Source organism: Blennius ocellaris, assembly GCF_963422515.1.
Source record: "Blennius ocellaris genome assembly, chromosome: 19".
In the NCBI taxonomy this organism is placed as follows: Eukaryota; Metazoa; Chordata; class Actinopteri; order Blenniiformes; family Blenniidae; genus Blennius; species Blennius ocellaris.
This window is the reverse complement of record NC_137668.1, coordinates 3,023,765-3,039,134: the sequence shown is the minus strand read 5'-3', so window position 1 is coordinate 3,039,134 and position 15,370 is coordinate 3,023,765. Positions and strand designations below refer to the sequence as shown.

The following is a 15,370-nucleotide window of genomic DNA, read 5'->3' as shown; positions in this document are numbered from 1 at the left end:
TACACCGTATGAAGACCTGGGGGATGGAAACTGATGATGGGGGGGTTTCTGGACACGTTTCTGTCATTATGAGTTACAAACAGTTGTTTGATAATAAATGGCTTCATCCAACCACTAACCATGAGGTCAAGAAAGATGTTTGCATCATCAATCCTATTCCCTGAAAACTGAGCACAACTACACACACACACACACACACACACACACACACACACACCTCACTGTGGCAGGAGATGTTACTGTCTGCACAGTGGGGGGCCGACTGGAGGCCCTAGACATGTTTCCAGCATATGAACTACGTCATGTCAATACTGACACCAGCCTTCATGTCTTTGGTCAAAGTGTGTGTGAATTTTTGTGGCTCCAGAAATATGAACGCATTTTGTATAATTCTAATAGTCGTATGCAAGTTGTATGACGACAGTGATGAATAAAGCAAAGGTTTGAACAGTTGACATCATGAATAGCGATAACTGACCCTCCTCCTTCAACTTGAGGATGGCAGCATGGAGCATGCAGGGCAGAAGGTGGCGGGCCACGTCTGCAGGCTTCAACATGGCCAAGTAGTGCAAAACCTGCAAAGAGAGGCGGGATGCAGCTTCAGGTAGTCAACATACATCAACATGGTGCATATACCAGTCATTGTTTACTGGACAAACCCTAACCCGTCCGTTCGTCCGTTTTGCTTTGTTGTAGCACAGTGTACAAAACCAAATTGTCTATATTTTTGCAAGATCACACAATTATGACTAAAAATGATGAAAACCTCAACATGAAGTCAATTTTCAATGAAGCGTTCTGGTTCAAAATACAGTGAAATGTAAAATAAACCTTCTATAAAGCCTATATAACTTGGAGTTCTCATTCACAGCATTCGTTTCGATGTCTCACGATGGGACACGCCCCCTGCGTATGCCTCACGAGCATTTATCTCATTACGCCAATCCTGATTGGCTGGTGATCGTGACGCCCACGTCAGGGTGGAGCCACCAACCTTTAAGTAGCTCGCGCTTACCATGCAGCGTCACTCAAACACCTGTTCTCGCTTCATGCCGTAGCATCTCTCAATTTACAAGTGCGAGCTTAACTGTTCACAGACCGGAGCTAACCCGGCTCGGTCGCCGAGCGCTAGCTGCCACACCGCCACCCTCCATCCTTCACCATAGCTTGGAGAGTTGCGCACCAGACCACACCATGGGAAGGTTACGTGGTTTAGCACACCAGCTAACACCGCCCTGAGCAATTAGCATACCAGCTAATACACGGCACCTCTGGTTTAGCTCCACAGCTCACCATCATGGATGCCCACGCTCCTCGCACCAGAGGAGACGGAGACTCCGGGGCCTGTGGTACATGTGGAAACAGGATATGGAGCCGCGACTCACACCAGGTCTGCTCGTTCTGCCTCGGGCTGCAACGCGCCCAGCAGGCTATCGAGACTCCCGGCTCATGCGTGCACTGCGCCCGGTTCACCATGAAAAGTCTCCGACGGCGACTAGCACGCCAAGCTAGCTCATCCGGCCAGGACCCATTCTTGTCCTCTGGTGACACACCAGTCACCGGTGAGACCACGGACGGGAATGACATGGACACCGGGGCGAACACGGGCGCCAGCTGTTTTTCTCAATACACGATCAAAGTGCGCCGCTCGGTCCTCTTGTACACGTTTCCCCTGTTGGCTCTGATACCTCCGACTCTGAACAGTCAGGGAGCATCGCCACACATTCATTCTGATAACTCTGCACTGGCCGGCTAAACACTGGACGGCGGAGATATATCAGCTCCTGTCGGGGAAGCCATGGCAACTCCCTCTACACAGCAGTATTACACCCACACCTGGAGCGTCTGGCCCTATGGGCCTGGCCCATGAGTGGTGAAACTTAAATACTACAGGGCTCCCTAAAGTGTGATTAACACAATACAGGCGTCCTCCACTCAGTCTCTTTAGGACTGTAAGTGGAGGGTGTTTGAGGAGTGGCGTCAGCAGAGAGGACACGTCTCCTTTCAGGGCACTGTTGGTGTAAAGCCTTCTCCACAGTGAAGGTGTACCTGGCTGCTACTGCAGCATGCCATGTGGGATTTGAAGGAAAAACAGCCAGCCAGCATCCTTTGGTCTGCCGTTTTTATGAAAGGGGCCTGCAGGCTGCTTCCTGCTTCCAGACCGCTGGCCCCCCCCATGGGACTTGGCAGTGGTCTTGGATGGGCTCTCTGGGCTCCATTTGAACCACTGCCTCTGAAGACAGGGCTCCTGCTGGCTTTGGCCTCTGCCGGGCGTGTCAGTGACATCCATGTACTCTCAGTGCACTCCATATCCCACAGTGAGACATCGAAACCAATGCTATGAATGAGACCTATAGGTTACTTAACGAAACCCCGGTTCTCAGAGTAGCATGAGAGAGACGTCTCACCAGACGCCCTTCTTGCTGGGCGATGCCAGAAGAGGTGCTTATTTTGAGTGACGCTGTGTAGTAAGCGCGAGCTACTTAAGGGTTGGTGGCTCCACCCTGACGTGGGCGTCGCGATCAACCAGCCAATCAGGATTGGCGTAATGAGATAAATGCTTCTGAGACACACGCAGGGGGCGTGTCCCATAGTGAGACATCGAAACGAATGCTACTCTGAGAACCGGGGTTACATTAAGTAACCTTTAGGTTTGCAGGGCTGGCTTTGGCCCACGGGCCTGATGTTTGACTCCCCTGGTGTAAAGTGAAAAATTAAAGTTAAGCTGCGCTGCGCTGTGGAGGAGGCTGCAGTTATCCACATCTAAAAATAATTATATTCGGACACCACCTCACACATTCAATGTTGGGATAATCGGGTCCAGCTCGAGAATTTTGGCTGTTTTAGTGTTGCTCAGATTGAAATGAGCCAAGAAAACCAGAGGCAACACCCATTTTGTTTCCACCAACATACGTCCAATTGGATGAGTTGACAGGATGTACCTTCTCTGCTTCTGTGGTGTCGTCAAACAGTCTCCTCTGGCGCCGAGCAGGAGTCACTCGAGCCGTCTGCCAAGCTTCCTCCCACATGTTTCCTGGAATCCTCATCCTGGGACTCAGCTCGCCTTGCACTGTCAAGTTGCCCTTCTCATCGATGACCTCCTCTTCCACATAATCCCGAGGTGAGTACCACCGTACAAAGTCCTCAAGAACGCACCCTGGATTGGCTGCCTGTAAAAAAACACAAACGTACATGAAACAAATGTGAAATTGCAGCCGTCCAAGTAAAGCTGTGTCTTATTCTGTCACACAGCTTATAAAAAGTTCGCCTTGAGAACAGCAGCGTCCAGCTGCTGCTGAAGCTCCGCCTCCTGGTACTGAGAGGAGTGTCTGTACCTCAGCTGAACACCAGGGGGCAGCGGAGCACCACATTTCAATTGACCAGTTCACGAAACAACCAGTGAGCGCAAAGCGGCAGATGTGAACAGCAGGAGGGTTTACTGCAGAAGAGATATTGAAATGTTGCGGCTTGTTGAGAGTGACGATCCTCACTTCCACTGGGCAGGTTCCATTCCCATCTCCACGTGTCCAAGTGTCTTTGTGCAATGCACTGAATGCCAAAACTGGTCCATTGGAGTGGCAGTGCCTGGTATGGCCACAGCCTCCATTGGTGTGTGAATGTGATGACCTGTGTAAAGCTTTGGAGCGGCTATACAGGACGGCGCTATACAAGAGAGGAAGTTACCATACCCTCCATAGACCAGCGGTCAGCCGACGTGGCGTCACCTGATACAGAGCAACTCGTCATCACACGCCTGATGAAGCTCTGAGAAAGACTGCAGACGCAGCCCAAACAGGTCAGCCAGGTAAAAACATTCAACTTGTCCTCAAACCAGAATCTATAATATACAGTTAAGAACGACAAACTGAACAGAATTCAGCTCAAATTGTTCCACAGCACCCCCTACACTGTTTTTACATTTGTCACATCTAAAACAGGAAATACGTTCAACATGTTTCACTTATGTCCAAAAAATTTAGTAGACCAGCTGCACAATAATGTCACCGACACCCAGACTCTAACCCAACAGGAAGTCTGCCATTTTGCATTGTACGTGAAACTCGTGGAACACAATCCTCCAAGGAGGTAAGTCCTACAGACCTGAAGTCCAGCCAGTATATACAGCAGGCCTTCCTGATGAAAACATATCCCAATTCAACTACGATCTTCAAGGGCGTGGCCATGGCGCTCCAATGACTCTGATGGTTGGCCATGAAACAGGAAGTGATGTGTAACTCTGCTCTCCATGATCCAATCTGCCTGAAAAGTTGCGTGTCACAGTGCTGCCCTGAACACTTCCATATGCTGATATGCATAGCGCCACCTATTGGTAAGAGGATGTTTAAGGAATTCTATTTTCGTCATGCTTGAGACTGGTCGGTCAGGACAATGTCATGACACCCAGACTCTAAACACAACAGGAATTCTGTCATTTGGCATGAACGGTGATATTCTCACGTTGAATTCCTACAAGGTAGGAATCTTATACCAAAGTGCCATTTTGTCTCCAGAAATAAAGATTGATTGGATGACTGAAACCTAACTCCATCTGGTACAGTGGGAAACATGAGGGGGCGGTTTTGATGAATACAAATGTGCAGAGTAGATCTCAAGGTCTCACCTTAAAGGACTCCATGTCAGAGAGCAGACATGCACTTTGCATCCGAGCACGAAGGTGGGTACCTTCAGCTGAGGTGCCCAGCTTGGCCAGTACTTCTGACTGTTCCTCCAAAAGATCTTCTGTCATTGGAGCAGGTTCCTGGAAAGACACAGCGCTTAATACTTAGAGTTGGTTGGAGTCTTCAGGAACCTTTTCATATTTTGTTACATTACAACCACAGATGGAAATGTTTATGAGAGTTTTCTTTGAATATAGATCAGCACAAAGTGAAGTGAAAGGAAGTAATGAGTCATGGATTTCAAATGTTTTGATAAATAAAAAACCGAAGAGTGTAGCATGGAAAAGACTCGGCTGTAATCACAGTTCACGTCCTTTGGGGTCTATCTCTACCAACGTTTCACATCTACAGTTGTAGTCAGAAGTTCACATCCACTTAGTAAAGAACATAATGGCCGTCTTGAGATTCCAATCATTTCTGCGACCCCTTATTTTTCTGTGATACAGTGAGTGGAACACATACTTCTTTGTCTCAGAAACTATTCATGAAGTTTGGTTCTTTAATGAATGCATTATGGCTCAACTGAAAATGTGACCAACTGACCAGATTTGTGACTAAATAGTTTTAAAAACAATGGTTTACGCCCAGCCCCAGAGACTGGAGCAGAGAACTTCCCATGCTGCGCTCAGCTTTTTAATTGTAAAAACAGTGGAAAATCAGGAATCGTGTCCCTTCCACTTATAGTTGTGCTGGTCTGTCACATAAAATCCAAAGAAATACATTTCCATTCGTGATTGTAGTGTGACAACGTGTGAAAAAGTTGATGAGGGCTCAATAGTTTTCCAAGCCAGTGTAGATTGTGTCAGATCAAGTGAACATGCAGGAGGCTTGAAAATGTTTTCATAGAAACACAATTGAGTGAAAATGAGGTCAAATAAGGTTCAAAAGAAAAGAGAGAACAGCCTCAGTGCTACTCGTGTTTCTAGCATTGCTCCTGTGGCTACCTGTTTGGAGTCAATCAATACAATAACATTCATATTATTTGCACATTTCTATAAATAAGGTGTACAAAGAGTGATATGTACAGGTATAAGAACTCAGTAATGTCAAATACAGTCCATATCTCTGTTGGGATCTCACAGGACCATGGAAAGTTTGTTCATTTCTGGGGAGAGACAATATTCATTTGTCATGATACACAGTCATGACATATGAATTCTGACCCAGGAATGTGATTGTCTTTCACACCGAGTGCGGGGGGAACCTTTTGTAGGACCTCCCTCCCCCCCTTTCTGCTCACAAGACTCTCACTGATTGGTTGAAGCTCCCAGGTTTTGACACCTCCGAATCCACACGTGGAACAAAAGGCTTTCAGCCAGCCTCTCCTCTCTCTCTTTCAACAAAGACTCCGAGGAGGTGAGTTGCTGACGAGCTGCTTCCCAGCAGCTCAACTCACCCAGCGTTAGCACACAGCTAACACCAGAGGCCTGCAACTAGGGGCCTTCACTCCTCTGCTGACCCACCACGAGGGTCAGACCTTCCCCTGATCCAGAGACCAGCACCCAGAGTCTGATCTCCCATCAACCAGGGAACCAACCAGTTCCTCCAGGACGGACCAGGGAAACGACGCCTCACAGAACTTCTTTGTGTTTTCCTCAACCAGCAGGAAAACCATCACAGACCTGAGCGACCAGCTCCTCAGTCTGGACAAAAGGAACAACCAGGAGCTGCAAAGAAGGACTCCTGAAACATCAACTCCATCTTCTTCTCCTCAGCCTGCAGAACCAGCAACCACAGTTAGCAGGAGGTGCTAACTACAGGAGAAGACACCAGCTTCCCTCCAGCAGGACAACAACTGAACTCCTTCAAGGAAGTGGTAACAACTGGACTTTACCTGAGATTAGTTAAACCTGATGCTATGATAGAACTGTTTAACTTTATGAAGATGTGTTGGTTCTGTTACAGTGATTGAGTTCTATAGATAATGATATTAGGAGCAGTTATCAACCTGTAAACCAACGTTAGCTCTGCCACAGACACAGGGTCTGCATGCTAATCTTTGCTTTACTAACTAGTTAACTCACAATCCTACACATATCACATCAAAGACAACATCACACAGTAACTGAACACCATCTGACGGCTCCTGACGTTTTACAAAACAAGTCTCATTCACATAAACTCATTCTAGAAATGGTCCTTTGGCAGAGACACACAGGAAGCAGACGCTAAAGACTAGCTTCCATGTTCCATTGTTCTCCAGCACATGGTGGAGACCCAGGACAGACTTCCTGCTCTCTGATAACCTCCATTGGAATGTAGTCTCTCTCTCTTTCTCTCTACACACACACACACACACACACACACACACACCAAGCTGTATATAGGTAGTTAGAATCTGTGTTTTATTTGTTTTCATTGTAAATAAATATAATGTTTGGAATCATACTTGCTGTTTTATTAATGTGCACAACGGTGAATGAAATGTCGACTCTTCTGTGTCAAGAACTCCAAAATCCTTCAAGCTTTACTGTTAATTCTAGTAATTGTAATTAATTTAACTATTAATTCAAATTCCTGATTAAGTGTTTAGTATATCTTATGAGACTGATAGAACTGAATTGGCTCTCATTTCCTGTTAAGACAGATGGAGCTCTGAGGTTCTGATACAGGTCAGATTAAATTTCAATAACATTATTAATAACTATCATCGATAATTATTAATCATTATTGATAGCCAACCAAAACATAAATAGTGATCCATATGAGGTAATAAATCCCTACATCCCCCAGAGGCTAAAACACTGTTTGTACTGTGAAGCCTTGCTGCTGAACACACGAGCAGAGAAGATGAGAAGGTCTGACCTGAGTGACGGGAACATAGAGCGCTTCTGTGGAGTGGAGTAGAGTCATGTTGTTGAAGGCATGCAGTCGCCCCTCTGCTTTTCTTTTACTGCCATCCTTCTCCCCGTCAATGTGAGAACAGTCCGACTCCCCCTGGTCGCTGAGGCACTCGAAGAACTCCTCCTCGCTGTCGCTCCAGGAGTCCCAGGACTTCCCATGAGACACTTCTCTGGCTGACCACTTGTCTTTCTCCTTGCTTCCTTCCAGGACTTTGCGACCTTCATCTCTGGCCCTCTTCCTCTCGATGCAGCAGTTCAGCATCTAGTCAAGAAAATTACAAACTTGTTTTTGACATAAAAAATTTAACATTACCGTGGCCTGCACAACCACGACCAAGAAACACCTTCACACACGTTGGTGTGCAAACGCATGATTTGACACTACATTTCCAGTAGAGCTGCTCCATTATGGAAAAAATCATAATCATACTGTGGTTAGTCTGGTACAGTCCAGGATCAACTACTGTGGTTAGTCTGGTACAGTCCAGGATCAACTACTGTGGTTAGTCTGGTACAGTCCAGGATCAACTACTGTGGTTAGTCTGGTACAGTCCAGGATCAACTACTGTGGTTAGTCTGGTACAGTCCAGGATCAACTACTGTGGTTAGTCTGGTACAGTCCAGGATCAACTACTGTGGTTAGTCTGGTACAGTCCAGGATCAACTACTGTGGTTAGTCTGGTACAGTCCAGGATCAACTACTGTGGTTAGTCTGGTACAGTCCAGGATCAACTACTGTGGTTAGTCTGGTACAGTCCAGGATCAACTACTGTGGTTAGTCTGGTACAGTCCAGGATCAACTACTGTGGTTAGTCTGGCAGTCCAGGATCAACTACTGTGGTTAGTCTGGTACAGTCCAGGATCAACTACTGTGGTTAGTCTGGTACAGTCCAGGATCAACTACTGTGGTTAGTCTGGCAGTCCAGGATCAACTACTGTGGTTAGTCTGGTACAGTCCAGGATCAACTACTGTGGTTAGTCTGGTACAGTCCAGGATCAACTACTGTGGTTAGTCTGGCAGTCCAGGATCAACTACTGTGGTTAGTCTGGCAGTCCAGGATCAACTACTGTGGTTAGTCTGGCAGTCCAGGATCAACTACTGTGGTTAGTCTGGTACAGTCCAGGATCAACTACTGTGGTTAGTCTGGTACAGTCCAGGATCAACTACTGTGGTTAGTCTGGTACAGTCCAGGATCAACTACTGTGGTGAGTCTGGCACAGTCCAGGATCAACTACTGTGGTTAGTCTGGTACAGTCCAGGATCAACTACTGTGGTTAGTCTGGCAGTCCAGGATCAACTACTGTGGTTAGTCTGGTACAGTCCAGGATCAACTACTGTGGTTAGTCTGGTACAGTCCAGGATCAACTACTGTGGTGAGTCTGGCACAGTCCAGGATCAACTACTGTGGTTAGTCTGGTACAGTCCAGGATCAACTACTGTGGTTAGTCTGGTACAGTCCAGGATCAACTACTGTGGTTAGTCTGGTACAGTCCAGGATCAACTACTGTGGTTAGTCTGGCAGTCCAGGATCAACTACTGTGGTTAGTCTGGCAGTCCAGGATCAACTACTGTGGTTAGTCTGGTACAGTCCAGGATCAACTACTGTGGTTAGTCTGGTACAGTCCAGGATCAACTACTGTGGTTAGTCTGGTACAGTCCAGGATCAACTACTGTGGTTACTCTGGCAGTCCAGGATCAACTACTGTGGTTAGTCTGACAGTCCAGGATCAACTACTGTGGTTAGTCTGACAATCCAGGATCAACTACTGTGGTTAGTCTGGTACAGTCCAGGATCAACTACTGTGGTTAGTCTGGTACAGTCCAGGATCAACTACTGTGGTTAGTCTGGTACAGTCCAGGATCAACTACTGTGGTTAGTCTGGCAGTCCAGGATCAACTACTGTGGTTAGTCTGGCAGTCCAGGATCAACTACTGTGGTGAGTCTGGCACAGTCCAGGATCAACTACTGTGGTTAGTCTGGTACAGTCCAGGATCAACTACTGTGGTTAGTCTGGCACAGTCCAGGATCAACTACTGTGGTTAGTCTGGTACAGTCCAGGATCAACTACTGTGGTTAGTCTGGCAGTCCAGGATCAACTACTGTGGTTAGTCTGGTACAGTCCAGGATCAACTACTGTGGTTAGTCTGGTACAGTCCAGGATCAACTACTGTGGTTAGTCTGGTACAGTCCAGGATCAACTACTGTGGTTAGTCTGGTACAGTCCAGGATCAACTACTGTGGTTAGTCTGGTACAGTCCAGGATCAACTACTGTGGTTAGTCTGGTACAGTCCAGGATCAACTACTGTGGTTAGTCTGACAGTCCAGGATCAACTACTGTGGTTAGTCTGGTACAGTCCAGGATCAACTACTGTGGTTAGTCTGGTACAGTCCAGGATCAACTACTGTGGTTAGTCTGGTACAGTCCAGGATCAACTACTGTGGTTAGTCTGGTACAGTCCAGGATCAACTACTGTGGTTAGTCTGGTACAGTCCAGGATCAACTACTGTGGTTAGTCTGGTACAGTCCAGGATCAACTACTGTGGTTAGTCTGGTACAGTCCAGGATCAACTACTGTGGTTAGTCTGGTACAGTCCAGGATCAACTACTGTGGTTAGTCTGGTACAGTCCAGGATCAACTACTGTGGTTAGTCTGGCAGTCCAGGATCAACTACTGTGGTTAGTCTGGCAGTCCAGGATCAACTACTGTGGTTAGTCTGGTACAGTCCAGGATCAACTACTGTGGTTAGTCTGGTACAGTGAAGGATCAACTACTGTGGTTAGTCTGGTACAGTCCAGGATCAACTACTGTGGTTAGTCTGGTACAGTCCAGGATCAACTACTGTGGTTAGTCTGGCACAGTCCAGGATCAACTACTGTGGTTAGTCTGGTACAGTCCAGGATCAACTACTGTGGTTAGTCTGGTACAGTCCAGGATCAACTACTGTGGTTAGTCTGGTACAGTCCAGGATCAACTACTGTGGTTAGTCTGGTACAGTCCAGGATCAACTACTGTGGTTAGTCTGGTACAGTCCAGGATCAACTACTGTGGTTAGTCTGGCAGTCCAGGATCAACTACTGTGGTTAGTCTGGCAGTCCAGGATCAACTACTGTGGTTAGTCTGGCAGTCCAGGATCAACTACTGTGGTGAGTCTGGCACAGTCCAGGATCAACTACTGTGGTTAGTCTGGCAGTCCAGGATCAACTACTGTGGTTAGTCTGGCAGTCCAGGATCAACTACTGTGGTTAGTCTGGTACAGTCCAGGATCAACTACTGTGGTTAGTCTGGTACAGTCCAGGATCAACTACTGTGGTTAGTCTGGTACAGTCCAGGATCAACTACTGTGGTTAGTCTGGTACAGTCCAGGATCAACTACTGTGGTTAGTCTGGTACAGTCCAGGATCAACTACTGTGGTTAGTCTGGTACAGTCCAGGATCAACTACTGTGGTTAGTCTGGTACAGTCCAGGATCAACTACTGTGGTTAGTCTGGTACAGTCCAGGATCAACTACTGTGGTTAGTCTGGCAGTCCAGGATCAACTACTGTGGTTAGTCTGGCAGTCCAGGATCAACTACTGTGGTTAGTCTGGTACAGTCCAGGATCAACTACTGTGGTTAGTCTGGTACAGTCCAGGATCAACTACTGTGGTTAGTCTGGTACAGTCCAGGATCAACTACTGTGGTTAGTCTGGTACAGTCCAGGATCAACTACTGTGGTTAGTCTGGCAGTCCAGGATCAACTACTGTGGTTAGTCTGGCAGTCCAGGATCAACTACTGTGGTTAGTCTGGTACAGTCCAGGATCAACTACTGTGGTTAGTCTGGTACAGTCCAGGATCAACTACTGTGGTTAGTCTGGCAGTCCAGGATCAACTACTGTGGTTAGTCTGGCAGTCCAGGATCAACTACTGTGGTTAGTCTGGCAGTCCAGGATCAACTACTGTGGTTAGTCTGGTACAGTCCAGGATCAACTACTGTGGTTAGTCTGGCAGTCCAGGATCAACTACTGTGGTTAGTCTGGCAGTCCAGGATCAACTACTGTGGTTAGTCTGGTACAGTCCAGGATCAACTACTGTGGTTAGTCTGGTACAGTCCAGGATCAACTACTGTGGTTAGTCTGGCAGTCCAGGATCAACTACTGTGGTTAGTCTGGCAGTCCAGGATCAACTACTGTGGTTAGTCTGGCAGTCCAGGATCAACTACTGTGGTTAGTCTGGTACAGTCCAGGATCAACTACTGTGGTTAGTCTGGTACAGTCCAGGATCAACTACTGTGGTTAGTCTGGTACAGTCCAGGATCAACTACTGTGGTGAGTCTGGCACAGTCCAGGATCAACTACTGTGGTTAGTCTGGTACAGTCCAGGATCAACTACTGTGGTTAGTCTGGCAGTCCAGGATCAACTACTGTGGTTAGTCTGGCAGTCCAGGATCAACTACTGTGGTTAGTCTGGCAGTCCAGGATCAACTACTGTGGTTAGTCTGGTACAGTCCAGGATCAACTACTGTGGTTAGTCTGGTACAGTCCAGGATCAACTACTGTGGTTAGTCTGATACAGTCCAGGATCAACTACTGTGGTGAGTCTGGCACAGTCCAGGATCAACTACTGTGGTTAGTCTGGCACAGTCCAGGATCAACTACTGTGGTTAGTCTGGCAGTCCAGGATCAACTACTGTGGTTAGTCTGGTACAGTCCAGGATCAACTACTGTGGTTAGTCTGGTACAGTCCAGGATCAACTACTGTGGTTAGTCTGGTACAGTCCAGGATCAACTACTGTGGTTAGTCTGGTACAGTCCAGGATCAACTACTGTGGTTACTCTGGCAGTCCAGGATCAACTACTGTGGTTAGTCTGACAGTCCAGGATCAACTACTGTGGTTAGTCTGACAATCCAGGATCAACTACTGTGGTTAGTCTGGTACAGTCCAGGATCAACTACTGTGGTTAGTCTGGTACAGTCCAGGATCAACTACTGTGGTTAGTCTGGTACAGTCCAGGATCAACTACTGTGGTTAGTCTGGTACAGTCCAGGATCAACTACTGTGGTTAGTCTGGTACAGTCCAGGATCAACTACTGTGGTTAGTCTGGTACAGTCCAGGATCAACTACTGTGGTTAGTCTGGTACAGTCCAGGATCAACTACTGTGGTTAGTCTGGTACAGTCCAGGATCAACTACTGTGGTTAGTCTGGTACAGTCCAGGATCAACTACTGTGGTTAGTCTGGCAGTCCAGGATCAACTACTGTGGTTAGTCTGGCAGTCCAGGATCAACTACTGTGGTTAGTCTGGTACAGTCCAGGATCAACTACTGTGGTTAGTCTGGTACAGTGAAGGATCAACTACTGTGGTTAGTCTGGTACAGTCCAGGATCAACTACTGTGGTTAGTCTGGTACAGTCCAGGATCAACTACTGTGGTTAGTCTGGCACAGTCCAGGATCAACTACTGTGGTTAGTCTGGTACAGTCCAGGATCAACTACTGTGGTTAGTCTGGTACAGTCCAGGATCAACTACTGTGGTTAGTCTGGTACAGTCCAGGATCAACTACTGTGGTTAGTCTGGTACAGTCCAGGATCAACTACTGTGGTTAGTCTGGTACAGTCCAGGATCAACTACTGTGGTTAGTCTGGCAGTCCAGGATCAACTACTGTGGTTAGTCTGGCAGTCCAGGATCAACTACTGTGGTTAGTCTGGCAGTCCAGGATCAACTACTGTGGTGAGTCTGGCACAGTCCAGGATCAACTACTGTGGTTAGTCTGGCAGTCCAGGATCAACTACTGTGGTTAGTCTGGCAGTCCAGGATCAACTACTGTGGTTAGTCTGGTACAGTCCAGGATCAACTACTGTGGTTAGTCTGGTACAGTCCAGGATCAACTACTGTGGTTAGTCTGGTACAGTCCAGGATCAACTACTGTGGTTAGTCTGGTACAGTCCAGGATCAACTACTGTGGTTAGTCTGGTACAGTCCAGGATCAACTACTGTGGTTAGTCTGGTACAGTCCAGGATCAACTACTGTGGTTAGTCTGGTACAGTCCAGGATCAACTACTGTGGTTAGTCTGGTACAGTCCAGGATCAACTACTGTGGTTAGTCTGGCAGTCCAGGATCAACTACTGTGGTTAGTCTGGCAGTCCAGGATCAACTACTGTGGTTAGTCTGGTACAGTCCAGGATCAACTACTGTGGTTAGTCTGGTACAGTCCAGGATCAACTACTGTGGTTAGTCTGGTACAGTCCAGGATCAACTACTGTGGTTAGTCTGGTACAGTCCAGGATCAACTACTGTGGTTAGTCTGGCAGTCCAGGATCAACTACTGTGGTTAGTCTGGCAGTCCAGGATCAACTACTGTGGTTAGTCTGGTACAGTCCAGGATCAACTACTGTGGTTAGTCTGGTACAGTCCAGGATCAACTACTGTGGTTAGTCTGGCAGTCCAGGATCAACTACTGTGGTTAGTCTGGCAGTCCAGGATCAACTACTGTGGTTAGTCTGGCAGTCCAGGATCAACTACTGTGGTTAGTCTGGTACAGTCCAGGATCAACTACTGTGGTTAGTCTGGCAGTCCAGGATCAACTACTGTGGTTAGTCTGGCAGTCCAGGATCAACTACTGTGGTTAGTCTGGTACAGTCCAGGATCAACTACTGTGGTTAGTCTGGTACAGTCCAGGATCAACTACTGTGGTTAGTCTGGCAGTCCAGGATCAACTACTGTGGTTAGTCTGGCAGTCCAGGATCAACTACTGTGGTTAGTCTGGCAGTCCAGGATCAACTACTGTGGTTAGTCTGGTACAGTCCAGGATCAACTACTGTGGTTAGTCTGGTACAGTCCAGGATCAACTACTGTGGTTAGTCTGGTACAGTCCAGGATCAACTACTGTGGTGAGTCTGGCACAGTCCAGGATCAACTACTGTGGTTAGTCTGGTACAGTCCAGGATCAACTACTGTGGTTAGTCTGGCAGTCCAGGATCAACTACTGTGGTTAGTCTGGCAGTCCAGGATCAACTACTGTGGTTAGTCTGGCAGTCCAGGATCAACTACTGTGGTTAGTCTGGTACAGTCCAGGATCAACTACTGTGGTTAGTCTGGTACAGTCCAGGATCAACTACTGTGGTTAGTCTGGTACAGTCCAGGATCAACTACTGTGGTGAGTCTGGCACAGTCCAGGATCAACTACTGTGGTTAGTCTGGCACAGTCCAGGATCAACTACTGTGGTTAGTCTGGCAGTCCAGGATCAACTACTGTGGTTAGTCTGGTACAGTCCAGGATCAACTACTGTGGTTAGTCTGGTACAGTCCAGGATCAACTACTGTGGTTAGTCTGGTACAGTCCAGGATCAACTACTGTGGTTAGTCTGGTACAGTCCAGGATCAACTACTGTGGTTACTCTGGCAGTCCAGGATCAACTACTGTGGTTAGTCTGACAGTCCAGGATCAACTACTGTGGTTAGTCTGACAATCCAGGATCAACTACTGTGGTTAGTCTGGTACAGTCCAGGATCAACTACTGTGGTTAGTCTGGTACAGTCCAGGATCAACTACTGTGGTTAGTCTGGTACAGTCCAGGATCAACTACTGTGGTTAGTCTGGTACAGTCCAGGATCAACTACTGTGGTTAGTCTGGTACAGTCCAGGATCAACTACTGTGGTTAGTCTGGCAGTCCAGGATCAACTACTGTGGTTAGTCTGGCAGTCCAGGATCAACTACTGTGGTTAGTCTGGTACAGTCCAGGATCAACTACTGTGGTTAGTCTGGTACAGTCCAGGATCAACTACTGTGGTTAGTCTGGCAGTCCAGGATCAACTACTGTGGTTAGTCTGGCAGTCCAGGATCAACTACTGTGGTGAGTCT

General features: G+C 47.4%; 1 protein-coding gene across 1 annotated transcript in view; it reads right to left on the bottom strand.

The window, feature by feature from the left end:
- rab3gap1 (RAB3 GTPase activating protein subunit 1) overlaps nt 1-15,370 on the bottom strand; it is a 61,259-nt gene that overhangs the window by 7,744 nt on the left and 38,145 nt on the right. Inside the window, exons 17-20 of the mRNA XM_080514672.1 lie at nt 7,485-7,784; nt 4,622-4,759; nt 2,943-3,170; nt 479-575 (exon numbers count right to left, since the gene is read on the bottom strand). Coding sequence (XP_080370798.1) covers nt 479-575; nt 2,943-3,170; nt 4,622-4,759; nt 7,485-7,784 — 763 coding nt within the window. The remainder of the gene's footprint in view (nt 1-478; nt 576-2,942; nt 3,171-4,621; nt 4,760-7,484; nt 7,785-15,370) is intronic.